General features: G+C 45.5%; 1 protein-coding gene across 1 annotated transcript; it reads right to left on the bottom strand.

The window, feature by feature from the left end:
* FAXC (failed axon connections homolog, metaxin like GST domain containing) lies at positions 1 to 25,415 on the bottom strand. The gene is made up of 6 exons (XM_059835760.1): positions 25,141 to 25,415; positions 24,435 to 24,570; positions 18,896 to 19,092; positions 11,664 to 11,881; positions 2,117 to 2,233; positions 1 to 284 (listed from the first exon to the last, which is right to left on the bottom strand). The coding sequence occupies exons 1-6, from the start codon at positions 25,413 to 25,415 to the stop codon at positions 1 to 3; spliced, it is 1,227 nt and encodes a 408-aa protein (XP_059691743.1).
* Positions 25,416 to 27,176: the final 1,761 nt, after the last annotated feature.

Raw genomic sequence — 27,176 nt, 5'->3', positions numbered from 1 at the left:
TCACTTGCATTGTTCATGATCTCTGTAGTCATCCATGTCCACATCCGAATCAAAGAGGGAGTGCCCAGTGTAATCTGTATCAGGGGTTTGAGAAATACTGTTCCCTTCCTCATCAAATGTTTCTGTCCTTGAATAAAAACTGAAGTCCTGCAAAGGGGAGTAAGTCTTGCTTGCTTCGCTGCTTTCCTCAGATTCATACAGAGTGTTATCATCATCATGGTGCCATTCTGGCCAAAATTTCCTCCTTATTCTTTCACAATACATAGCAAGGTTAATCAGTTCACCTGCAACACAGTACAACAGACTCCAGTAAATACATCCAGTCAACAATTGCCTAACTCATCTGCTGACACAGAAACACATTAGCACTGTTTGGAAACAAATTGTGTAGGTTCTTTCCAAGAGGCTTCAAAACTCCAAGATCCCATCAATCCTCTGTTTGTAACTTTCATGTAACTTAAAACACGTTATTATTAACCTACACACAACAAGGGTTACATTAGAATGAACATAAATGCATGTAAAAAAATAACTATCCCAAATTCAACCTCTACAGAAATAAATAAAGATTATAATACTGTAAGTTTTTCATAGTAAAATTCTTGCTTATTTTGCAGAAACCTCGTTTCTGAAGACAGAATTTGATCCTATATGTACATAATACACTTATTAAAATACAATGAATTTGCGTTTTCCACCACCAGATGGCAGCGTTGTCTGCAAGAGAAATTCACATTTTAAAATTTTTATATGGTCACTGGCTCACCCCTAATGTTCCTAGCCTTAGTACCTTACTATGCCTTATGTTTATATATACATGTAAGCTTAGAGTGTGCTTAAAGAAGAAATTACAAAAAACTTCAAAGAACAAAGTAATAATGGCATATTAAAGGGAATGTGTGTATGAAACCTGCGCTCACAATAGCATGAGTAGGTGGATGGGTACAGAGAATCATCCATACTGCTTCGGTATTTGCATCTATTACCATCTATTTATTTTCATTAGAAACAAAATAGTTCAAACGTCGTATTCCTTCTTGAAAGCCATGGACCATTCAGATTTGCGTGTGGATGTGGCATTGTGGGATGTAGCTTGATGGACATAGTGCTGTGTGGTGTTGGGTGGGTTGTGGCTTGTTATTGTTGTTGTGTGGCGTGGGTTTTGTGGTTTTTTTTTTTGTGGGTTTTTTGGTGTTGTGGGTTTTTTTTTTGCCCTTTTTTTTTTTTTTCTTTTTTCTTTTTTTTTTTCAGGTTGGACTCGATGATCTTACAGGTCTTTTCCAACCGTACTGATTCTGTGATTCTGTGATTCTTATCTACGATTCCCCAGACATCAAGGGGAAGAATTGTATAGACAATACTTAGGTCCTCATCTCAAGTATTTTTTTCCTCAAAATTTTAATAATGAGCAAGTCCATGCCTCCTAACTGTTGCTTTAGTAGCTCTCTTGCACAGAGTAGATCTACAGGTCAGACTCACTCCTTTTACACCTATTTCACATCCTTTTCGTCCTTAACTCTTCCCATTTTTTTATACTGCGTGGCTTTATTCTGAAAAAGGATGCAAAGATACTTTCACATGCCTATACCATCCCACAAGAAAAAAAGAAGGAAAAAAAATGCGTGGAGGGGAAGGGTATGTTGGTTTCCAATTCATGCAAAAACACAGTGACTCCAAAGTCAGGATGGACTTTTTCCTTGCCCAGCATCTTCGGTAACAGCAAAGGCTGTAATTTCAGTGGGACAATAGCACTTGCAGTTCTACCATCAATGAAACTACCCAGTTCAGCAGAATTTGGCTCATGACCATGCTTCTGTCTTCTCGTACTTTACCCAGCATTCATTCCTTTGAGGCATTCAGCCTTTGCTATGTTAAACAGGGAAAAGATCAAGTGCAGGAATAGAAACAATTACCATGTAGAACATTAAAGAGAAAACAAACAAGAATTTTAAGAGAGAACATTACAGGATACAAATGCTACATCAAAGGCAAGAACAGCGTGCGATGCAGTTGAAGTGCTGCTGCAGTCTTCAAATGTCCTTACAAGGTGCTCCAAGTTTACACACAGCAAATGCCACCAGGAGTTTTTCATCAGAGATCACTTAAGCTTTTTTACCTTTGATCAGTCTCTCTGGTCGAGTCCCTGGTAGTGTCCACATTGCCTGTGCCAGATGCCCAAAGACAGTGGCATCCACAGTGGAAACGTTTGGTCCCATAATGTACTTCTTGTCACCTGTAAATAAAACAGCAAACATTCCTCAACTGGACGTCACTTGTCCCCAGTAAAAAAAAAAAAAAATCCCTGGTTACAACTTTAGCATATTTTTTGTTACTGAAATAATTTAGCTGAAAAGGTTCACTGGTTCGAAGACAGGGATTCAATGTTGAAAATGATTCAAAAGCTGTTGCTAGGGTTCAGCAGGTGAAATCCATTACTGCAGCTTCCCCTGTGCTCACCACTTCTATAACCAGGCCAGTTACAGAGCCACCACTGGCCAAGTAACCTCCACTCGTCACAGCTGGCAGCACGTGCACACTGCACTAGTTCTGCTGCATTTAAAGTCTTCTCTGCAGCCCACAGGTGCCTGAAAGCACGATTTTCTCCATTGGTGCAAACCTAAAATCGTTCAACCACAGTTCGAAATCATGAATGCACCTGCTGAAAGAAGCTGGTCACCCTGTCTCCCTCATGCGTGCAGTTCCAGTGTCAGGTTACTCATCTGATCACACGAAAAAAGAAAAGTTGTACCCAAAGCTTTCCTCTCCCATCATTTGTTCAGGCTGAAACCAATGCACCAGTCAGACTGGCAGTGACTGCTCAGAAATGACCTGCATCTCCAGGAGGAGGACACAGCTCCTCTTCCACACCACCAGTGCGGTGCCCACACCACCAAACACTGGTTTCTACCTGTCAGGGACCAAACAGAAGCACTGTCAGGCATGCAGGCAGGCAAGTGAAACAGCAGCTGCTTGGGACTAGCCTGGGTCAGAGGAGGGACATGTCTGCTCCACACCACTATTCTGCACCCCAATGCCTTCATGGTCCTAAGTGGCCACCACAGCACAGATGGTTAACTGCCTAAGATAGGGATGAAAATCACGTTTCAAAGTCACCGTTTGCAAAGAAACATCCAGTATAAACTTGTTTCCTCATCACAGGCACAAGACCTAGAGCAAAGACTGCACACAGGGCACGCAGGTGAAACGTGCGGTATTGCAGAGGTCAGGTTAGATCATTGCACTGTCCCTGCCTTGGCCCAAAGAGCTATAAACTCTGAAACGTGGTGCATAATTCAATTCTCCAAACCCAGTTATCCCATCTCCCCGGGACATTCTTCCCCTACCCAATATAAGCTACCTGTAATTCAGCAGGTTATTAAATGTTAGGGTTATTGAGTGAGTTTAGAAGAACTGTCCATCAGTAAAATGCATCAAATTCCAGAGTACAGTACAACGAATGCTGTCAATCCCCTGTACTACAGCGTAGCAAAGCAGTGCTCAGGAATAGCCATAACAATAACCTCCTCTAGCCCGTCAGATGTAATTTTAACATGGAGTTAACTCCCTCCAGCTCTTTCGCGGCTGCATCAGTCTATTGTTTGAAAACTATGTACAGAGCAAATGTTGTGTCTTCTCAGTATTTACGTGATGCCTAGCATTCATCGATCTCAAATAGCTCAAAAATTGGTCCCCAAACCACAGTTATATGCCATCACTAGGAATTTACCACCATACAACCAGGTCTGTGACTTCATCCATAACGATGTAGTGCTGGAAAGTTTCCACCTTCATAGAATTGTTTAGGTTGGAAAAGACCTTTCAGATCATCAAGTCCAACTGTAAACCTAACTCTGCTAAGTCCACCACTAAACCATGTACCTAAGCACCTCATCCACGTGTCTTTTAAATACCTCCAGGGATGGTGACTCAACCATCTCCCTGGGCAGCCTGTTCCAATGCTTGACAACCCTTTCAATGAAGAAATTTTTCCTAATATCCAGTCTAAACCTCCCCTGATGCAACTTGCGGCTATTTCCTCTTGTCCTATCACTAGTCACTTGGGAGAAGAGACCAGCAGCCACCCCGCTACAACCTCCTTTCAGGTAACTGTAAAGAGCAATAAGGTCTCCACTCAGCCTCCTCTTCTCCAGACTGAACAACCCCAGATCCCTCAGCCACTCCTCATAAGACTTGTGCTCCAGACCCCTCACCAGCTTCATCGCCCTTCTCTGGACACACTTCAGCAACTCAACGTCCTTCTTGCAGTGAGGGGCCCAAAACTGAACACAGGATTCAAGGTGTGGCCTCACCAGCGCCGAGTACAGGGGCACGATCACCTCCCTACTCCTGCTGGCCATACTATTTCTGATACAGGCCAGGATGCCGTTGGCCTTCTTGGCCACCTGGGCACACTGCTGGCTCATATTCAGCCAACTGTTGATCAACACCCCCAGGTCCTTTTCCACCAGGCAGCTTTCCAGCCACTCATCCCCAAGCCCATAGTGTTGCATGGGGCTGTTGTGACCCAAGTGCAGGACCCGGCACTTAGCCTTGTTGAACCTCATACAATTGGCCTTGGCCCATCGATCCAGCCTGTCCAGATCCCTCTGCAGAGCCTTCCAACCCTCGAGCAGATCAACACTCCTACCCAACTTGGATTCATCTGCAAACTTACTGAGGGTGCACTCGATCCCCTCATCCAGATCATTGATAAAGGTATTAAACAAGACCGGCCCCAATACTGAGCCCTGGGGGACACCGCTTGTGACCAGCTGCCAACTGGATTTAACTCCATTCACCACAACCCTTCAGGCCCAGCCATCCAGCCAGTTTTTTACCCAGCAAAGAATACACCTGTCCAAGCGATGAGCAGCCAGTTTCTCTAGGAGAATGCTGTGGCAAACAGTGTCAAAGGCTCTACTGAAGTCTAGGTAGTAGACAACATCCACAGCCTTTCCCTCACTCACTAAGCAGGTCACCTTGTCATAGAAGGAGATCAGGTTAGTCAGGCAGGACCTGCCTTTCATAAACCCATGCTGACTGGGCCTGATCGCCTGGTTTTCCCGTACGTGCCGCGTGATGGCACTCAAGATGATCTGCTCCATAATCTTCCCTGACACCACAGTCAGGCTGACAGGCCTGTAGTTTCCCAGATCCTCCTTCCAGCCCTTCTTGAAGATCGGCATCACATTTGCTAACTTCCAGTCCACTGGGACCTCCCCGGTTAACCAGGACTGCTGGTAGATGATGGAGAGTGGCTTGGTGAGCACTTCCGACAGCTCCCTCAGTACCCTTGGGTGGATCCCATCTAGCCCCATAGACTTGTGGGTGCCTAAGCAGTGTAGCAGGTCGCTAACCATTTCCCCTTGGATTGTGGGGGCTCCACTCTGCTCCTTACCGCTATCTGCCATCACAGGGGGATGGGTACCCAGAGTACAACTGGTCTTACTATTAAAGACTCAGGCAAAGAAAGCATTAAGTACCTCAGCCTTTGCCTCATCCTTTGTCACTGTGTTTCCCCCCATGTCCAGTAAAGGATGAAGATTCTCCTTAGCCCTCCTTTTGTTGCTAATGTATTTATAGAAACATTCCCTATTGCCTTTTACAGCAGTCGCCAGGTTAAGTTCTAGTTGGGCTTTGGCCTTTCTCATTTTCTCCCTGCAAAACCTCACAACGTCCTTGTAGTCCTCCTGAGTTGCCTGCCCCTTCTTCCAAAGGGCATAAACTCTTATCTTTTTCCCCAAGTTCCATCCAAAGCTCTCTGTTCAGCCAGGCCGGTCTTCTTCCCTGACGGCTTGTCTTTTGGCACATGGGGATGGCCTGCTCCTGCGCCTTTAATACTTCCTTCTCGAAGACTGTGCAGCCTTCCTGGACTCCTTTGCCTTTCAGGACTGCCTCCCAAGGGATTCTGTCCACCAGGCTCCTAAACAAGCCAAAGTCAGCCCTCTGGAAGTCCAAGGCAGCAGTCCTGCTCACCCCGCTCCTTACTTCTCTGAGAATCAAAAACTCTTTCATTTCGTCATCACTATGCCCAAGATGGCCTCCCACCATTGCATCCACCACCAGTCCTCCTCTGTTCACAATCAACAGGTCTAGCTGGGCACCTTCCTTAGTTGGCTCACTCACCAGCTGTGTCAGAAGTTATCTTCCACACACTCTAGGAACCTCCGAGACTGTTTCCTCTCTGCCATATTTTATTTCCAGCAAACATTTGGGAAGTTGAAGTCCCCCAGGAGAACAAGGGCTAGAGTTTGTGAGACTTCTCCCAGTTGCTTACAGAGTATTTCGTCTGTCTCCTCATCCTGGTTGGGTGGTCTATAACAGACTCCCACCATGGTATCTGCCTTGTTGGCCTTCCCACTGATTCTTACCCACAGATACTCAACCCTATGATCACCATCGTTAACCTCTAGACAATCAAAACACTCCTTGACATACAGGGCTACCCACCGCCTCTCCTTCCTTGTCTGTCCCTTCTGAAGAGTTTGCAGCCATCCAGTGCAGCACTCCAGTTGTGCGAGTCGTCCCACCATACTTCCACAATGGCCCCTGTATCACAGTTTTCCTGCTGGACAATGGCTTCCAGCTCCTCCTGTTTGTTGCCCATGCTGCATGCATTATAGATGCACTTTAGTGGGGCTATTGATCCTGCCACCTTTCTGGGAGAAGTCCTGCTTCCTATGTGACTGATCTCAGGTGCTTCCCTGGTTTCTAGCACATCAACAACCCCTACGTCTTTGCTGCCACATGGGTCACCATCCCCCACCTCCTCTGAGACGGCAGTCCAAAGGTCCTTGACAGCCCACTGTCCCTCAAACACTGGCATGCCACCCCCTGGCTTATCTTCAGCAAGCCTGGTTTTATCCCTTTCCCCCTTCAAATCTAGTTTAAAGCTCTTTCAATGAGCCCTGCTAACTCCTGCACCAGGATCCTTCTCCCCCTCAGAGACAGGCATTCCCCGCCTGCTGCCAGCAGGCCTGGTGCCGTATAGAGCGACCCATGACCAAGGAATCCAAAATTCTGGCGGTGACACCAGTTTGGAGCCAGGTATTGATCAGCTGGCTGCTCTTCCTGTTTCTTCCCTCGTCATTCCTTGCCAATGGAAGGATGGAGGAGAACACCACTTGCGTTCCCGATCCCCCAACCAGTCGTCCCAAGGCCCTGAAGTCTCTCTTGATCGCCCTCGGACTTCTTGTCACAACTTCATTGCTGCCTACCTCAAGAATCAATGATGGATAATAATCTGAGGGCTGTACCAGGGTAGGAAGTTTTCTTGTCACATCTCTAACACGGGCCCCAGGGAGGCAGCAGACTTCCCTAAGAAGCAGGTCCAGTCTGCATATTGGGCCTTCTGTTCCCCTCAGGAGAGAGTCCCCAATGACAATGACCCGTCTTTTTTTCTTTATGAAAGCCATTTTTACACAGGGCATGGGCTGGCTTAACCTTGGTGACACCTCCAAGCTAGGCGAACCCTCATCCTCATCATTGTTTGGTTCCACTTGCAGACCTTGATACCTATTATGCAAGAGGACCTGAGAAGGTGGGGTAGTAACAGAGGAGGCTCACCTGCTGCGCCGGGCAGGAACTTGTTCCTACAACTAAGGCAGGCAGAAAGCAAGGGCCGAACCATCCCACTCTTTTCCAAACAGTGTGTCTCCCCAGGCACAACACCTGCACTTTCAGGTGCGTGGCAACAAAGGGGAAAAGGAGGAAATAGAGCTGTGGCTCCATAAAACTGTAAATCTGGTTTTAGGTCACCCTGCACCACATAACACAGCCTCCACGCACATTTCCTTCTACCAGTTCCAATCCATTCCCAGAACTTCCAGCACCACATTTTTCCAGATGACTTTCTGAGAGAACAGATACCATGTCTCAGTGTCTAGTTTTATGCCAGGATTACACAGTGCCTGTTGCATCGGGGCTGCCATAGCGCTAATAGTCTCAAACACCTTGCTGCACCCTCTGGCTAATCCAACAGAAATGCAATCACCTGGTCACACTGGACTTGGATCAAATTTGTACTGCCAAGGGATTTAACAGCACACAGCTCCACAGGGCTGGCAGGAGACCAGCACCCTTCCACAGCAGCATGTACAGCCCACGCAGGCTGCTGTAGGGCATTTCAACTAGCATTAGAGGCTCGTGTTCAGGTTAGTCCTACCTCTGTGTTTCAGCTCTGAGCACCCCTGCCCTCCACAAAACATCAAATGCTTTTCAAAAGCCAGTCCAGGCAGCTATTGCCCTGCAACTCCCTGCTCAAAATCTCCATTTACCCAAAAGCCTGAGGCAAGCAGACAGCTGAGAGGGCGCCAACAGATTTACGGGCACTGCTCACTCACTTGCATCTTTTAAATTAATTACCAAAACGTATATTTTTATATATTGCTAGTTCATATGCCTAGTTCCCCCCACCTCCTTACACTATTACCAAGCAGTAGGAAACTACTACAACAGAAGGAAATTACATTTGTGGTTTAAAGACTGCAGGACAGAGAGCAAGATGATACCAACGGGGCAGGCTGATCCATCACAGTACGATTAGTTCCAATTACCACGTTTATAAGAGAACTGGATGAGTCTACCAGGGGAAATAGGTACATGGGAAAAGGAAAAATGATTCTCAAAAATGAAAAAGAAACTAAAAAAGCACCCAAGATGTGACTGGGATATCAAAATGAGTGTCACAAGACCTGGCAGCTGCTAAGTTATCATTCTCTGGAAGCAGCTCTTAGAATTTAAAATTTATTCTTGTTCCCATGTGAATGGTCTCTGTTAAAAAATGAGGAGCATTAAATTAATCTGATATGCCTGATGACTGACAGCTACAGTTTGGTATGTGCAGGTAGTCTGCATGATAGGCATCCTTTTTAAGCTCTTAAAATTGCCCTCTAATTAACAGCCAAAATCCCAGCTGCTTCCTCTTCTGGGAAAATACATGGGCAAATATACATGGAGGGGAACCTCACCAAGATTTTTGTGCAGGCAATAGGCTGACTAAGCACCTTCTCCTTCCCCCTGTGAAACAGGAGAGTCTCCAGTCAGGCTGAAAGTACTCATCCCACCTTCTGTCCCCATCCCAGGATACTACCTGGAGGCCACAGTTACTAGACTTAACCATAAACAGCTGGCTGAAGAAAACCTGAGCATGCTGGTGTTAATGAAAAAATCAAGACAATTGCAGAAAAGTAGACAAACGCACCAATAATCAAAAGGGCAAATATAATGATTCACGTAACTGCACGCTGACTAATCTGACATACGTTTCAGAGGGGGAAGATGAACAAAATGTACAATATTCAGCTGGTAATGTAGTAAAATAAGAGGAATACAGCAGATGCCCATCAAGGCTTTCTGAAGTACACAAGGCACAACATTCTCATCAATAAACTGGAAGTAAAAATAAAACCGCTGCTGATAACTTAAGAATCATACCATTAAAAAAACTGATATAGTGAAGAAAACACCTTATCCTTGAGGCTTTCCAGTGATTTTTCCCACCAAAAACAAAAGTAAGAGACTGTTTGATTATAACATTTACGTTCACAAGGAGATGACCCAGGCCACCCAGGGAGGGAGGAAGAAAGAACTAGGAGGAGCATCTGCCTGCAGGCTGGAATCGGACAAACTCCGATTTGAAACAGGTCAGATTTTGAACAGATTTTGATGGTGATTAACATCTGCCACCAATTACTAATGAAAGTGGTGGCACGTCCACCTGTTGAAATCTCGTAATTAAAACTGGATGCCTTTTAGGAAGACACATTTCAGCCAGAAAAAAAGACACAGGCCTCAAGACAGCAGGCAAGCAGTCCGATTCACAGAGATCTGTCTAGATGATTTAATGATCCCTTTGAACTCAAAACTTTACAAATCTGAGTGTCAGTATAGACTCCAGAGACAGAAGGATCCAGACTTCAAATAAGCAAACCAAGAGAATTTTACAGGTACTCAGGAACATGTTTCAGTTTTCTCTTGAAGGCTATGTCTACTCTTGGCAGACAGGGATGACTTCAGCCTAGATACATCCACTGCTGCTCCATTGTGCCTGCCAGCATTGTCTAGCCAGAACCAGGAGGCTCTGCTGAGCTCCCAAGTCATAGGTTGAACTTGCTCCAGCTCCTGTCCCAATCCCATTCCCCTCTGCAACGTACATGGAGCCACACGGTGCCAACCTCAAAGCTACAGCAACAGTAGCCCCACAGTTGAGGGCACCTTGAACAGGCCACAGCTCTGCAGCAGATGTGCCCAGACCTCTTCTTCTGAAATGAGTCGCTCCCTACAGTCCTCCCCCAGAAAGAAAAGGGACATCTTAAGGTCCAAAACCAGGTTTTCTTTGAAGAGGCACTAGAATAGGTAACTTTTTTTGTTAACAAAATGCAGCATGAGAAAGCATTGACAGAAGAAGAGCTGTCAACAAATCTCCCCCATGCCAATTGTGCCCATGCATTACGTGTCTTTTTTCCACCTTGCTCCCAATCCAGCAACTCGGCAGGTTTGTTTCAGAAAACAAAGTTACAGAAAACTCTACACAGCCCCACCTAGGTCCTCTGCAAGTATCTTTCTTTCCAAAACACCCTGGAAGTCCAGAAGCATCTCTCTTCCTTGCTTTTCTCAGCAAGCACTCAGTTTCTGCTTTCTGCTGGGCTTTTCCCACCTTACTCCCTCCACCCACTCCACACTTACCTATTTAGAGTATGTGCAATATGTCCTCTCTCTGGAGCGCAGGGCAAGGAGGCATCCCTCCTGCCCTCCACTCAGCCATCGCTCCGAAGTGATCATAATAGGGAACAAAGCAGCAACACAGAACAAAGCAGCCACACAGGTACCATCTCTCTTGGTTCCTTGCACAAGAGAGACACAAGGTCAAGGGAAGCGACAATCTGCCCCAAACCAGTTCCTCAAAATGCAAATTTTACACAGAAGCACAATATGGTTAACTCTCAGCAGACTGCAAGGTGAGAAGCACAGTGTAGATAGCTCCAGTGCAGATTTCAGCCTGAGCTACACAACAGAAATGAGGCTCACGTGGTTCTAGCTAAGTGAGGTCAACTTTAAGACTAATCCTATGGGATCCACCCAGGATCCACCCATGAAAACAAGAAGCTAAAACCACCTATTTTGACAACACAGACCCATCTCCTACTAACAGCTTTGAGTAAAGCTGCTAACACCAACCAAATACAACAAAGTCCAGCCCATCAAAATAACATCTGCAAAGGGTTTTCAAATGGCTGCCTCATAATGATCTATCAAATAGCCATAAGCCACATGAAGAAAAAATGAGACCCCCCCAAAATATAAATAAGAGGTTTCATTTGCAGAACTAAATGCTATGTTTTCCTAAATTCACATAGTAAAATGCTCTTCCAAAATCTCAAACCACATTCTACTCCTCTAGACACACATACCCAGTGCTCAGAGAAGAAAGGCGCTTACCCCTCTAGAGGAACAATTTGGTAGCAAACAGCAGGGAAAGAAACACTGTCCCTGCCAGAATGAGGGTGGCACTGTTTGACAGCAGCAGTGCAGACTCTACCTACTGACAAAATGAGATTACTTGTGTACGCAGTCAAGCTGTCACGAAGCACTCGCAGTCAATTCCATCCTATGGACCAGCAGCGGGTGAACAAACAGAACGCGTGTAACTCGCTGTACATTACCCAGGAGGCCTGCTAGAGTTCGCATGTCCTTCTCCATCAGCGTGTACATCTCCTCCTCCGAGAAGCGGCCAATGCCATGGCCATACATTTCCCGCTTCACGATCCCTTTGGTCAGATGGCAGAGGATCCACTTCAGCAAGTCGCTGAAGGGGCCAAAAAGTGAAACCATCTTTTGCGTCTCATGAAGATTTTCCACCCATTGGCAATAAGCTAAAGTCCTAGAAGGATGCGAAAATAAGTTATAGCAGTGCAATACCCAGACAGCCCATCACCACCCCACAAAGGCTCGCACAAAGGGTACGCAGTGAGCTTTCTTAATGCTGAGTGCTCACTGCCCTGATGGAGAGGTAGTTTCCAGTGAAGATTAGACCCTGATGCAACTCAGAGCGACAGCAGAGAAAACTGACTTTGCAATACTTACACATACTGCCCAGTGCTTATTCTCTCAGTAAACCATGACTCACTTCAAGAGAAAATGAGATTCAAATTGAAATATAAAAGAAAAGCTGCAGAATTCTTCTGCTAAATGCATGTAACAAAATGCAGAGCCAAAAGGAATTATTAGTTAAAACTGACTGACTGCACAGACCTGGGGAAAACAACAACAAGATGGCCCACAAAGACACCAGTCCTTCCCACCAAGCTGTTTTCCTCACTTTCTATACTGCTGAAACTTAGCCAAGCAGTAACTCTGCCCCAACATAAATATTGTGGCAGTCATTTTTCAGAAGGTCTCCGCTCTCCTCAGAAACTAACAATGACACAATCTTTTAAAAATAAAATTTAAAAAATGAAGGGGTAGTAGTTATTGGGTTAGTTTTCCCCTGTATTTTTTCCTGTCTTCGAAATGTTGATTTTATGACACACATTTCTAAAGGACTCTGTTGTATTTCAGGCTGTATTTCAGCTTTACTGAATGGCAAATATATTATTTTGAAAGGTCTTTTTATAAAAATCCATCTTACCAGCTGAAATTTTTGTTTTCTAAATTAATTTATGTTCTTTACTAATACTGTAGGCAAACAAAAAACTGATTTGTTGCTGTCACTACTCAAGAAACTTACAAAAAAGAAACATGAACTTTTTTAATATCTAGCATCTTCTGACATTATGAAGAAACCAGAAAGACCATATGACTTTTGTCACCGGGTTCAAAGGATGTTGGAAAAAAGGCTAAAGACACCTCAAAGTAGATATGACAAACATATGAAGCCAACAGGGTCTCAGAAACACTGGGAGTTGATACCCACGTTCCATTACGTTTGTAGCAATTTCCAAACTGAAAAATCTAAAAGTGGATTTACATATTTGAGATCACATGAGAACAGGCTCATGGAGACCCGATAAACTAGTGAAGCTAGATCGAAAAGTTGAAATAGCAAAAGTTGCAAGATCATGTACACAATTATATTAAATATTAACTTAATAATAAAATGTTTCCATTTCCAATATGATCAGAGGTCAATTTTTTTAGCTTGAAATATGACTTCAGTTTTATCATTGTATGTATTTCTAATTGCACATAATTTCTTTAGTGCTGATATGAATCGCCTAATTCAAGAAAGAAAAAAAAAAACAAAGCAATATCTCCTGGAGAACTCCTGTGAAATTTTTTTTAAATGTACGTTTTCTCAAACTCCTGTATATCATGAACAGAAGTTGAATTCAGCAGTACCATCAGGGAACAACTACGTTTACACCATGAAAATGTTCTAATCTAAGTTTCCAAAGATTCTTTACTTGAATTACTAATAACATGAGGTAAAAGGAGACTATTTGGCATAACAGCTGAAATAAAATCCCCTTACAGCTCAAATTTAGAACGTTCCCAACAGAGCAGGTAAAAGGCATTTTAATTCTGTTAAAAATTATCCACTGCAGGACAATGCCTTCTGCTCAAATTGATTTCATTAAAGTCAGTAACAGTGAGGCATGTGCACGTTTTGCTGCAAATGCATGAACAGTGAAGAACAAAAATGCACCTGCTACGCTTCTGATGGCTTTTATCCTCAACAGGTTTCTCCACAACCTCTTGCACTGTATTAATATGACAAAAGCATCCTGCTGACGTTTCACATGCTTCAGTATCACTCGTCAAACGGGGGTGTTCTACACAATTCTTGTTTTTCAAAATGGATGGATCAACTCAAGTCATTGGGCTGGTTTCAGCACAGCAGAGTTTGAAATAAAGCCAGATTTAGTGAGAGGCACCAGCACAAAACAGGGAACGTGAAGCCAGCAAGCACCGGAGTAAACAGCTACTGAAACTCCGTAAGTATTAACTTTGGCTAGAAGATGTCGCATGAGACTGCCTTGCTCCAGGAACAAAGGTATAACAGGATTTAAGAAGGATGAAAGAACACTGGGCTGAAAGCTTAAGGGCACTCCACAGAGCAAAACGATCCAGTAGTCATGTTTCACAGACCTGGGAAATGACAAGGTCCCTTGGGCAGGTACAGGTCTCAATGGGAAGAAAAACTCTGGTCTTGATGTGAACACTAGGAAATAGTCACAAATACTATCTATATCTAAGTTATTATTTATTACTTGAATAAGCTATGAAAAACCTGCTCTCTGAGAGTGCTGCTGTGTGTCTCACTGCAAAGACCCTCCTTCCCCAGCACAGACCTGACCAGCTTCACCCAGCAACTCTGCAACACAACTTAGTTGCTTTACGACAACAGGCCTGGCCATGGAGAGGGGTAACAAGAAAAAGAAGCCAAAACAAAACAGCAAAAGAAGAGAGAAGACTCTGAAATGCTGCAGCATTTTTTAAAAGTCACCCCAGTCGCACAAGACTAACTCGGCCCTATGGACTTGCCATTGTTCACTCTAGCAAGCTGGCACTGCACCAAGAATGATAAACCACGTCCAGGACGGCTTTACTTTCATGAGACAGGATGAACAAGGTTTTCCACAAAGCTAATTAGCCTACACTTTAAAGCAAAAATATATTTCCCCAGCACTCGCTTGCTCTGGTGGAGAATGTCTTTGGGTCTGGAAGAGACAGAGACCAGGTGAAGTGTTCAATGATCAGGACAGCAACGCAGGAAGAGCAGAACTGCACAGGATTACCTAAATCCTTGACAGTTTAGCCTAAGCAATCTTGGACATCTGCTTGTCACTTTGAATGAGTCAAATTGTCGCATGTCCCAAATCTCAAATTTACATGGGCAATAAAGGCAGCTAAATAGCCAACCACAGAGTTTACTCCTAAAATTTTACAGTTTTGAGCATGCAAAAGCAAAAAAAAAAGCAGGCTCAGAGAGACAGTTAAAAGCACTTTTAAAACTGGCTTTACAAGCACTTTGTTAAAACAGTTCTATTCAAAACATTCATTAATCTGTGCTTCCTATCAAAACATGCTCCTCTGCATTTAATCCCACCCATCATCCCTCTGCCCAGGCTACATTGCTAGAGTATTATCAACATTACAAAAGGTTAGAAAATGCTAGAAATCGGGTAGTCTACATAACCTACTTCAGCATAACTATACATTTTAAGCTACAGTTAGTATTTATAGGATGACATAATTATTTTAAATATTGGCCTGAACTGAGCATTTTGGGAAACATTAACATTCCCACTTGTGCCAGCACATCTGCACAAACCTTAAGAGTATAAATAAAACAATAATGCGTTAAAGAGCAATGCTGCGGGGGTGAAGCAAATCTGAAGTCTAAATGTAACAGCAGCTTTGGCCTCAATACATAAATCAGGAGAGAAGATGGAGAAAGTGACTCATCAACAGTGGCTCGCCTGATTATCCCCAAACTGTCTGAACATCAAGGCAAGGGGGAGGTGTTCACAAGGATGTGACCTGGGGGTTATTTTTCCTATCTGAACTTGTGCAGAGTGGAATTTCTTGACATACAAAAGGATTATAACAAATTCATTCCACAATCAGTTGTAGAAACCCCACCTGCTGTGCACCATCCCAGAACAACGGCCTTTTAAGCTGCCAGTGGCATTCAAGCCTCATCACTGTTAACAGCAGGAGAGACATCACTCTTATAATTGGCTTGATGTATTTAAACATATTTATATTACAAACAAATTTTATGTTTAATACATGGCAAGTCTGAATACTGTCCAAAGTCAGGTTCATTTGTATTCTGATACCATGCTTTTCCTGTACTTCAAGCACTCATCACATATGTGATGTTTACACATTGCCTTCTTGAAAGACTAAGCAAGAAATGAGTTAAATATGTATGTGTGTGTATATACACACACACTTATAAATCGCTAAGATTGTGTTTGACAACACTGCTAAACCTATCTAACAGGTTAGTGTGGTTAAGCTGCGTATTCAAGGCTTTAGGTTCTCACTAAGCACATTAGCATCACCGACCTGAGATCCCTCTCCCGAGATTAAAATGCCAGAAAGCACCTCGCAGTGACTGCTTGCGCTCCAGGCACCAGGAGCTGCCTGGTTTGAATGCTGGCAGTGCCACCGAGCCCAGTGTGCCAGCGCCAGAAGGACGTGAGAATCTGACATCCTCCAGCCAGTCTTACACAGAGGTCCAATCCCACGAAGATGCTGCAGATACACCAAAAACTCAATGCATCATGAAGATGGCTGTGGGTGCCCCACTGGTTTCTGAGGGCCCACAGGTCGCTGCAAGCAGTGGAGGTGACCCAGGGCAAGCTTTCAGCAGATCACAGAAGTCTGCACCGGATTCAGGACCTGGGGCCAAAGCCACAAAACAGGTCCGCTCCCATCTCTTCCCTGCTGACCCAGCTCAACACCCATTGGGGTTAGCAGACTTTTTTTCTTTTACCAATTTAAGCATAACAAAAGCCTACTAGTTATGGCTCCAGGGACTGGAGCTCCAGTGCCAGCTCCAAATCAGTCTTGTGCATCTTGGAGATATGCTCTAATCCCAGCACAAAAATAGGCATGCTCACTCGCTTGCTGTCTTTCCACCTGATCCCTGCCAGGCATCGCAGCCTGGGGCGGAGGCAGGGTGTCTAGAGGCTGAGGTTCACAACAGCCCTGCGTTGCTCTCAACTCCAGCCAGAGCGGCAATTTCCACCTGTAAGAGGCGCTAATTGGTGAAGATGAGCAATTACCTCAGCAAAAGTAAAATGATTCAGGAGGAGATGCTGAGCACCCACCAGGATTAGCTCCATCCAGAGACAGCACACCACAGGATGTACTTTGCTTCTTTGTTCGATAAATGTCCTACAGTATTGCTTATTTATGAGGAAGCTACTTCGCATGCTGCTGGCAATGAAGTGGTATGAATCACATTTTATATCGCTGCTTTGGAAGCTTCATTTTATAAAATTTATCCTGCACAAAGGCAACCACTGTTACAAATTCCTCACCATGGGATTTGAGGACACCATGAACAAACCCTAAGCTTCTGGTGGGAAGTGGACAGGTTCAAGGACCGATGTGAAGGGATCCCACAACCACAGATGCAATGCCGTCAGGGAGAAACATGATCCTACACAGCTAAAGCTTGATTTTATTTTGGTGTAACTACAGGAGGGCCAAAGTTGTTATCCAGGAATTACAGCAGTACAACTGTGATGCCTCATAGCTCAGGCTTTGCCTAGTACAGAGAGCTGGCATGGTGTAACCCCACCAACGTAGCAAGCTTCTGGTACAGCCACACAGCAGGGACATACAGTAAGACTTACAGTTGGATGTTTTACTACACTGCAGCAAAAATACATGCCTTGGGGAAACTCAGTTGTGTGACTAAACAAGAAAGGCAATAGGGATATACAACTAGGCATGCACATCTCTATTCTTACTTGGTCTAGCTTTGTCCACCCATTTTAACACCATCTCCCTGGGTCAACACCTAAATTCGAAATACCTGTCCCGCCATGCTCCCCTGTGTCATGCTCAGCAGTGCTGAGTCAGCTCAGAGGGAGCCTGGATGGACAGACAACAGCTTCACAGAGGAAAGCATGATTTGTAATTGAGACACAACAGCAGTATAAGCCTGTCATCAGTAATGTTACATTTAAAGCAGTTAAGTCTACAGACCGCGAAACAACGGACACTAAGGCAAGGAGATGGAGCATCAGGGGATTAAAAGGCCTCATCTTCCTTTTGGCAGCTATAATAATTGAGGTGGGGAAATGAACAAAAAAAAAGTTACATTTGCAGGCTACTTCAGTGAGATTTTTGAAGCTACGGCACTGCAGATGGGTATAACTGGTGAAGGTCACACTTCCTGGAAGGCAGGGATTACATTTCTAAACCCTATCATTTAAATCTACCTACTGCATGCTAAAATCGTTCCCAGGAAACACTAAAAATTATTTGAAAGACTACATGTACACATGTTGCTGCTCATCTTGGATCACAAGGTGAAAGAAAAAGCAGGTAAATGCATTCAATTTAAATCACATATTGTTTTGAAGCAAAAAGTGCAACATGAATGCATAACTTAGTACAGCAAGGACTTAAACGCATGCAAGAAAGCAAATTATTGGGGAAAAAGCCTTGTGCCTGCTGAGGCAGCCAATGCAGCATCCAAAATGTCATGTCCACCTGCTACTTCTATGAATCCAGACTGGAAAGGTCACTTAAAAAGAACTGAAATATAAAGTGGAGGGGAAATCACAGGTATTATTTTCAAAGGTGTTAGTAAAATGCATAAAGTGTTGGCAAGGTTATACTTATGCTTTCCATTCATATACATACTTCAGCTTCTCAGGATACTGTGACTAATACTGTATCCTATCAACTGGCAGTGCTGTCAACAAACATATTAACAGGAGTATCCTGTGTTACAGGAAAGGCAATAATCCATATTGTAATTGTACACACAGATAATTAAAATCAGTAACCGTAAGAACACAATATTCCAGATTCACTACGAATGCTGATTTGTTCCCCCCAAACCCCAAATGTATTCAGCCATCTTGATTTTTTGCCCTTTACTAACAAGGCTATTTCTATACGGAGGTCACACTAAACAGGACGGAGGAACAGCTCACTGCTGCTCCCTTCTGCAAAGCTGCAGGCGAAGGCCCTGACTCTTTTCCTTCCTTACACAGCATGACAACTTTTCAGGGGAATTCCCCCGGCTCATACTAGTGTATGCAGAAAGAAGCAGCAGTTTTCTAGGGTGAAAACGGTTGTGAAATTAATAATTGGGTACCCAAGCTTTCTGCAAGAGAAAATAAGCATTCATGTCCAAGCACGACCGCAGGGGCAGATCTGACAGCACAAGAACACGGCCAGCTTTGCCATGCAAGCTTACCAGTAGAAGTGCTCCTCCACCATTTTTGTCACAGCTCTGGAAACAGCTCTTTCATGCGGACCAAGGTGTTTATTTAAATTCACTCCAAGTTTCTCTTCCAAAAAGTCAATAATGAACTCAGTGCCAGATACTTTCTTGTGATTGTATTCAATCCAAGGCATTTTCCCTTGAGGGGAAAGTTTTCCATCAAAATAGTTCTAAGAAAAAAAAAGCAAGTAAACAAACAAACGTACAGACAAAAAAAGGCCCTTCAGGTTCTGTTTCAATGAGAATACAGCTTTTAAAATATTTTTCTGTGTTTTTAAAGGCAACATTATCCAACAAACTTTTTTTTTTTAATTAATACTCTAGACTAGTGGTAGCTGTTCAGGCAGAGCAACAGCTTTACCCTATATGAAAATTCAGATAAAATTATTTCCAGGTCCTGCCAGGTGTTATACGCTTTTGTGTTGGATGCCACGTGATGTAATATTATTTAAGTACCCAGGTTATTTAAGGGGTTGGAGATGCTCAGATCTCCTAGAAGATTAGGTTCATTATTCTAAACAAGTTTTTAATCACAGGATTGACACCTAAATTTGGCTCTTGCACAGAGCAGCACTTTTCACATTAAAAGTACTTTATAAAGCTTAACTCACTACCTATCTCAAATAGCTGCATTACCTCCGAGGATGAAACACACACACAATCACAAGCATATAACGAAAGGCATATCATTCCTTTACTGGACAGGAGGGAAATCTGCCTTTACATATGTTTCTGCAAGTTTATAACTTAGAAATCTCATACATTTACAGACACACTTGTTACAATTGGTTCTCCAAGAGCCCAGCACCAGTACAGTACTAGAGCATCGCTGAATACTGGTATATCTGCTCAGCATAGCACTCATGCAGAAGTAGCAATGTGTTTTCCCCATTTTACAGTTGAAGAAGGTGAAACACAAAGGTTAGAGAATTTATGTCTCATCTGACAAACACAAGAGAAATTGCTGGCTTTCAAAACATGATCAGATGTTTGACTTCAATTCTGTCTTACTTCTGAAGGCAGACACATAAGGCAGAACCCTTCTTTCTTGGGATTGCCATCCTCGCGTCCTATTATTTAATGAATGAAAAATCCTAGCTCAGAAAGCCAAACCATAAAGGCTCACAATAAAGGCTCTGCACTCAGTCTTTGGCCATCACTCTAGGATTTTGGGATCTAGCTCCTAATTGCTGGAGGTTTATGGTTAGCAGCTCTGGACTGACCTGTTTGGGTCTCAAATATTTACCCTTCTTGAATCCACTAAAGACAGATTAAGGTCCTCTCAAAGCAAGAAGCGTACACCACAACAAGCCTCCACTCAGTGTGAGAGCGCAGCATCCTGGCTACCGCTCAAAACACGGATGCACAATGCACTATGAACGCACAGCCATTCCCGGAGGCTCTTCCCTTGTGGATGAAAACAGACGAAACGGGTAGCACTGCTGGGAAAACAATGCCTTCTGGCTGTAGCCTTTTCTGGGACTTCTGCCCAAAGAGCATGGTAGGGGCACTGGATTATATAATGTCTCATCTACTGCATCCCTGCGTGGGTGAATAAAGCAACTGAATCCACCCCACTTGCACGTGTGGATGACATGGGGGTTATTACTGTGGTCCGTGGGAGAAACTCTAGAACTGCTGAGCACCTGAAACTGAAAGGAGAGTGCTGCCCCATCCTTCCACCTTCCAGACCTTTACTTCACCAAAAAGGTTCTTTCAGCACTCGGACTGACTGATACATTTCCATAGTTTTTCATTATCATTTTACTACAGAATCATAAGCTTTTTCTGGAACTACATAGTGTGTCTATATGGCCCTAGGCATTGCTGGCTTGATCTTTGTTAAGCCCTTTCAGTATGAGATTTCCCTTCTTGTGCACAAACACTGATGTTTTGCAGTAGCTACTACACTTGAAGATGTGTTTAATACATATTGCAATTACTGTAGCCCATATCATTTGCAACCCAGAAAAAAAGCAAGTTCTTATTATTCAACTGCACATTTCTTCAAGCACATATATAAATACATTGCATAAAAACTTGTCAGTACTGCATTAGTATTACACTCTCAAAAACACAAATGAGAACTAAAGTTCTTGTAGGAAAGTTGGTTTACCTAGACTTAAAAAAGCCTTCTCAGGATTTTCATGTTTCATTATGTACAGTTTATCAAACAAAATAGGAAACATCTTTCAACAACCTGAGAAAACCTTAGTCTCTTGACTGTTATACTGTTCTTGTAGCCACAGCTCTCAAATGGGTATTTTTAGGCTTGAAACCTCGGTATCCTTATGGCTGCTACTAATAGCCATCAAATATTTATCCATTTTCCACTTAAAAATTGCTGCAAAGCAAGGAAAAACTATGGTATTATCATTAAAAAACTAAAAACAACCAAACAAAATATCCCCTCATACCTCACAGTACATTTAACTGAACTGCAGCCTGCAAAGCAACAATAACAAGAACTCCCCAGAACCTCATTTATAGAGGAATTTATAAACAGAATGGCACAGGGCACTTCTGGGGTAATTTTATAGTACTATCCAGAAGAAATTAGGTTCCACATTTTCAGTTACTGCTGCTTATGCATTTACTTTTACTCATGTCTCTTCCCAAGGAGGCTACCATCTTCACAGACCTGGCATGAAAACAGCACGTTTCTGCTGTGCTAATTACTTGGCAGATTACATAAACACTCAGCTCTTCATATTCGTGAGGGAATCAGGGATCACCCAAAAGACCTCCACAAGCACCCAGAACGGGCTCTTTCAAAGCAAGATTTATCAAGAAAAGCATCAAACATTTGAAAAAAACAGCTAAGTACTCTGACAGCCCTGCTGGGGTGGGGCTGCCCGAATAATTTTTGATGGAGAACTCGCACCTAGAAAGGCAGCTTCAAAAAACATAAGCACATTACAAGAGCGCATCTATTGGAAGAAATTCAGATGAGAGTAAGGTAGGAATGTGTCACCCAATTCCACTTCTCACATGCCACTAAAGCATGTTGTGTAACACACAGCACGTTATTCAATAGTCTGATGCACTATAATAAACACAAGGAATTGAAAGAGTAAAAGCAGTCTGACCACCCCGCTGCCTTTTCTTCACCCCATTTCAGCACTCTCCCTTCGAAGCATCCCCTCCCCGGTAAGGTGATGACCACAGCAAGTCTCCGGAGGCGAGCCCCGGCACCAGCTGCCACCCGGAGTGCCATCGCTTCTCCATCATGGCCCCCACCAGCACGCAGGGAAGCGAGGTGTTTCCTCCTGTGTCCAGCTGTACCCACACCCCGCAGCGGGGCGGGGCGGGCTGCTGCTGGCTACCCTCCCGCTACCTCCTGCTCCCCTACCACTTAATCCCACAGCAGCATCCGCCCACCAGAGCCAAACGCAGCACCATACTCGTAACACAAGGACAGAAACAGAATCAGCCTCTTCTGGAAAAAAAGCTGCGTCCTCAGCTTGTAAGCTTAGCGCCACCAAACTTACCTCTAAAACCCTACATAGAGTCGGTAACCCCAAGCACACCTTAAGCCCATATAAGCCAGCGCAGCTAAAAGCAGCAACCTGGGTTCCCAGCACCCATGGGACCCGTTCCTGCTCCTGCAGCACGGCACATGGAGCATGTGGGGAACTGAGCTGCATGAAAACCAAATAAACTAAACCTTGACGGCTCCAGCTAGCCCAGCTCTAGCACAGAAAAGCATGTGGTGGAAGGGACAAGAGGGAGCCGCTGAAGGTAGGACTGTTGCTTTTGGTGGTCCTACTGACCTACGCCAGCTTAGCGTGCTCACAGCTAGCGAGTAGGGACAGAGAGATTCAACACCAAAAAGCAATGCTGGCCTTCAGCACAGAAAACATAGAAAATAAAGAGGGAAGGATAACCCTCTGTAAATCCCGCTCTCTCCAAAAAGTCGGGTGTCTCACTTCTACCCAGCATTAGCTGTCTACAAACAACTCCATCTTGAATCACACAAATGTGCAGCGTTATCTTTTAGAAGTGTCACAACCATCTTTTATACTGCAGTTTTCTTTAACTACTCTCCACCAGAGCAACTTTGATCATCGCAAACCTCTGAATCACATCAGCTGCCATTAGAAAGAAAACAGATCTCATCAAATTAGTTTCTCCTTCAAACGTGCAATTTCTACCCATATTACTCTGGGTGGAGAAACAATGTGCACTAAGTCCTCCTGCTCCAATGACATGTTCAAATTTCAGTACCTTGGAGGTTCTGTAAAGCTAAATGAGGAAAAAACATCCCACAGGATGGAAATCTCCCTCTTTAATGCTCTGAAGTATCTGATTCAAGTACCATTAAATCGTAAGATAACGGACATTAAACTCAAGCTTTTAAAGACTTAAGCAAAATATACTAATTAGGTTGTCTTTCAGTTCCTATGTAAAGGAGTTTAATGGCATATGAAGCTGAATGAATATCAGCCACAAATGTGTAAAAAAAAAAGTTGTAATATGGTTGGTTTTCCTCTGTAAAACACCAGACATAAACGAAACATTCTTCCTAACACCTTGGTATGCAGCAGTAAAAAGTGACTTGAACCCATGTGGGGTGAGCGTGCAACTTACCCACAGCTCAGTCTCTTTGAGACAAAGTAAGATGCCAAATTTACATCACTTGGGAAAACAAAGAAAAGGAAAAAGAGAGAGAAAGACATTTCTTCTACCCAAGATCCTTGTTATTTTTACTACCACTGTTGTATCACCTTAAATGCACTCAATGCTTTACACAAACAGAAAAGAAACCTGTCCCGCATTTCAAAGAGCTTGTATGCTGTACAGCCTGCGACACCCCAACAAGGCGCACGCCAGACTCGCGGCATCACAACTAAACCTTGACGCTAACAGGCAAGACTGCTAGATTCAAATTTCTGCTCTCCCAGCTTTCGTTCACCGGACTAGCTCGGGCTTTGTCCACTGTGGGAAGATGGCACAGGAGGCACCCAGCTACAATTAAGAAGCAGTATTCATGACCTCTAAAAGCAATCCTGTCTCCCTTCACTGAAGGGGAAGCACCAGCAATGGGAGGTGAAACAAAAGGCAAACACATCTTCCCAGGAGAGCTCCAGAGAGAAATCCTCCAGGAAAATAAGAAGCTGCAGCTGGCTAATATTGATCTCTTTAGCATGGTGAAGTTCAAAGCCCAAATAATGTTACACTTTAGTTTTGGGGTGTTATTTAGTGTTACATTAACTCCAGACTACTCGCCCACTTCAGCACTTCCAGCCAAGCTAGCTTCTAACATGCATTTAGCTTTGCCAGTTAAATCTAGAGCTGTTCCAGACCAAATCTTATTCAAGTTGTATCTTTAAAGGTTATACACCCAATTTAACCAGAGACAAAAAAGTGTTGGTGAACCCACCTAGCTGTAGGTGTATGTTTACATCTCCCTGGCTGAGAGAGACTGGGGGGGAGGGGAGAGGGGATGTCTATTTAGCATTTCATAAAATTATAGCGAACTGCAATGTAAAGGAAAACTGCACAGATGTACCTGGTAGGGTAGATCAGCCATCCTTAAGTAAGTTTCCATTTTCAGACAGAACGGAGATAAACTTGGAACACCATTGTTAGGCCTTGAAAACTGATGCAGTATGATAGCATCTTTCGAATCAAGCTCTTCCTCTTTCCTGTCAAAAACAAAATAGAATTAAAAAAAAAAAAAACAAAAACGAACAGGCACACGATGCATCGGTACGTTAAACAGACAAAGGAGAAATCCTGGCCGAGGCCACGCACACGTCCTCCCTTAACGGGCTGCTGCAGGTGTTTGATTCACCGGATCCAGAGCCAGCGAAGCACTCAGGCCGCCGTGGCAGGCAGGCAGCAGGCAGCAGGCTCGGCCCCTGCGCCGCAGGCAGCCGAGAGCAGGCAGAGCCCCACGCAGCGCCAGCTCGGGGGCTGCCAGCCGCCGCGGCCGCCCTGGGCCACCTGTGGAGGCGAGCGCAGGGCACCCCCTGCACTGCTGCGAAGGGTAAATGGGGGAAGAAGGGGAGAAAGAAACAAAAAAAGGTAAATGGCAAAAACACGGTGAAGCAGAGAACCCAACCCACCAGGCCTCAACGCCCTCTCCCCTCAGGTGAGCGCCGCGGCGAGAGCGCCCTCCGCCTCCACCGCTTCTCAGCGGCCAGCGCCCGGCCCCGCGCAGGCCCCCCGCCGCTGCCGGCCCCCCGCCGCTGCCCTTGCCGCCGCAGCCTCACCGTATGGCCAGCAGCTCGTGCAGCAGGTAGGCGGCGGCGGCCAGCAGGGCGCCGCCCGTCAGGTACAGCGTCTTCTTCCACCAGGAGTCGGAGCCCAGCGCCGCCATGGTGCCGCCCGCGCCCCCGCCCGCCAGCGGGAAGGCGACGATCTCGCCCCCATAGAGGGCGGGCGGCGGCTCCTCGGGCCCCGCGCACCACCCCAGCGACAGGCTGCGGTTGCGGCTCAGGTCCGCCACGCAGGAGCGGGGCGCCGCCAGGCCCACCCCCCACAGCATGCTGCGCCCGGGCCCCGCATCCCCCGCCGCACCCCGGAGCCCTCCACCTGCCCTGCCCTGCCCTGCCCTGCCCAGCCGCGGCGGCGGGGAGGGGAGAGGAGAGGAGGGCCGCGCCGCGCCGGGCGGCTCCGGCGGCTCCCTCAGCCCTCGCTGCGCGGCTGCGCAAGGCGGCGGGGAGGGGAGGGGAGGGGGTGGGCCGCGCCTGCCCGCCCTTGCCGAGGCGCCCCGCGTCCCCCCGCCGGGCCCGGGGCGAGAGGGCTGCGCGGCCCCGGGGTGCGCCGCGGCTCGGAAACCGTTCCCCAAAATTCAGGGCGAAAAGCCGTGCTGCTGACCGCGCTTCACGCCTGGGGTTTTGCGTGTAAGCCGGCCCTCCGTTAAAAACGGAGCATCACTGCGCCGTTCCTTTACGGAGGAGCAGGGGCCTCGCATTTTACCCCGTCCTGGGGACAAAGGACGCCACGCCATGACGCCCCAGTGCCTGACCGCAGCTGAGCGTTACCGCACGCGTCTCTAAGCTCCTGACATCCGGCGGCAATTTTCTTTCTGTTACGCTGATGCTCGGTGAGGTGACTGAGGAGAACAGCAGACAGGTACAGAGCAGAAGGGCACAGAGGAAGGGAAGCCAAGTGACCCCAAAGCAAATCCCTCGAGATTTATCTGGCAGAGGGTCCCAGTGCTCCCTTGCCTGCAGCCGCCCTGCTGCAGCAGAAGCCGTGGGTGCCCCATGACGGTATGAGCAGGACTTCACGTCATATTCTGCCAAATATCCACAGTTCTGCACATCGCACTGACTCCAAAACGCTAACAATGCCCTTTGTTTTCTGATTAACACCACTGCTCAAATACTTAGTCCTTCATTAAATGCTGTGGCGTGTACACAGCTGCCGCAAAAACCTCCCGCAAGGCAGATACTTTATTACGCCATCGGGGGCAATGGAAGTGACCTGATTCTTCACGCAAATGGAGCAACTTTCAGTGTCTGGTAGCGGACGGGCGGGGTCTATGACCAGGGCTTTGTAAACGCTTTACCTTAGGGTATGGAACAGATTAGACAAAGGAGGAAGACAAGGAAAAGGGGACCCCTGAGCAAAGCTGTGGAGTTCAGATCCATGTGCCAGCTTCTCCAAGTGCCAGTGGCCAGTTTTGTATTTAGTTTTGCTGTGCAACATCAATGAGAGCAATGGTCCCTGCCTCCTGCCTGCACTCACTGGGAAGGCTGCTCTGCTCTGGCACTTTCCTGCGGTAGCTCCTTGCAGCATTTTGTTTTATTCCTCACTTTTAACTTGTTGTTTACAGGTATTCAGTAACCACAGGCTATAGCATAAGAGCCCAGTGTTTGATACGTAGCATGTGTTTGACACTGTGCTGATGCCCTGCTCTCAGGAATTAATGGGATCAGAGAGGTCCCAGGGACCCGGTAAATCTTGTTGCACAAACAGGTTGCTCCTTTGCCCTCATCCTTAGCGAGGTGCTGGTCCGTCTTCACAGCTTTCGAGCCGCTCCGCGCTACAGATGATGCACAGGTAATGAAGTAAGAGTGGAAAGTGAGAGTAGCAGCCGCTTCATGCCACAGCTGATCATTTGCAGCATGAGGTTTTGTTAAATTCTTACGACAGGGCAATGAAGAGACAAAGAAAAGCACTTTTTGTCTGCTACAGCACCTGCAAATCTCAGGCTGAAGATTTGTTTCAAGTGGCAGACAGCCTAATAAATCTGGACAGTCACAGCCTGGTAGCTGGTCTCAGCTTTTGCTACTGCAGG

The sequence above is a fragment of the Gavia stellata genome, chromosome 2, assembly GCF_030936135.1.
Source record: "Gavia stellata isolate bGavSte3 chromosome 2, bGavSte3.hap2, whole genome shotgun sequence".
Classification (NCBI taxonomy): domain Eukaryota; kingdom Metazoa; phylum Chordata; class Aves; order Gaviiformes; family Gaviidae; genus Gavia; species Gavia stellata.
The sequence above is the reverse complement of the archived record's forward strand: the minus strand, read 5'-3'. Positions and strand labels throughout refer to the sequence as shown.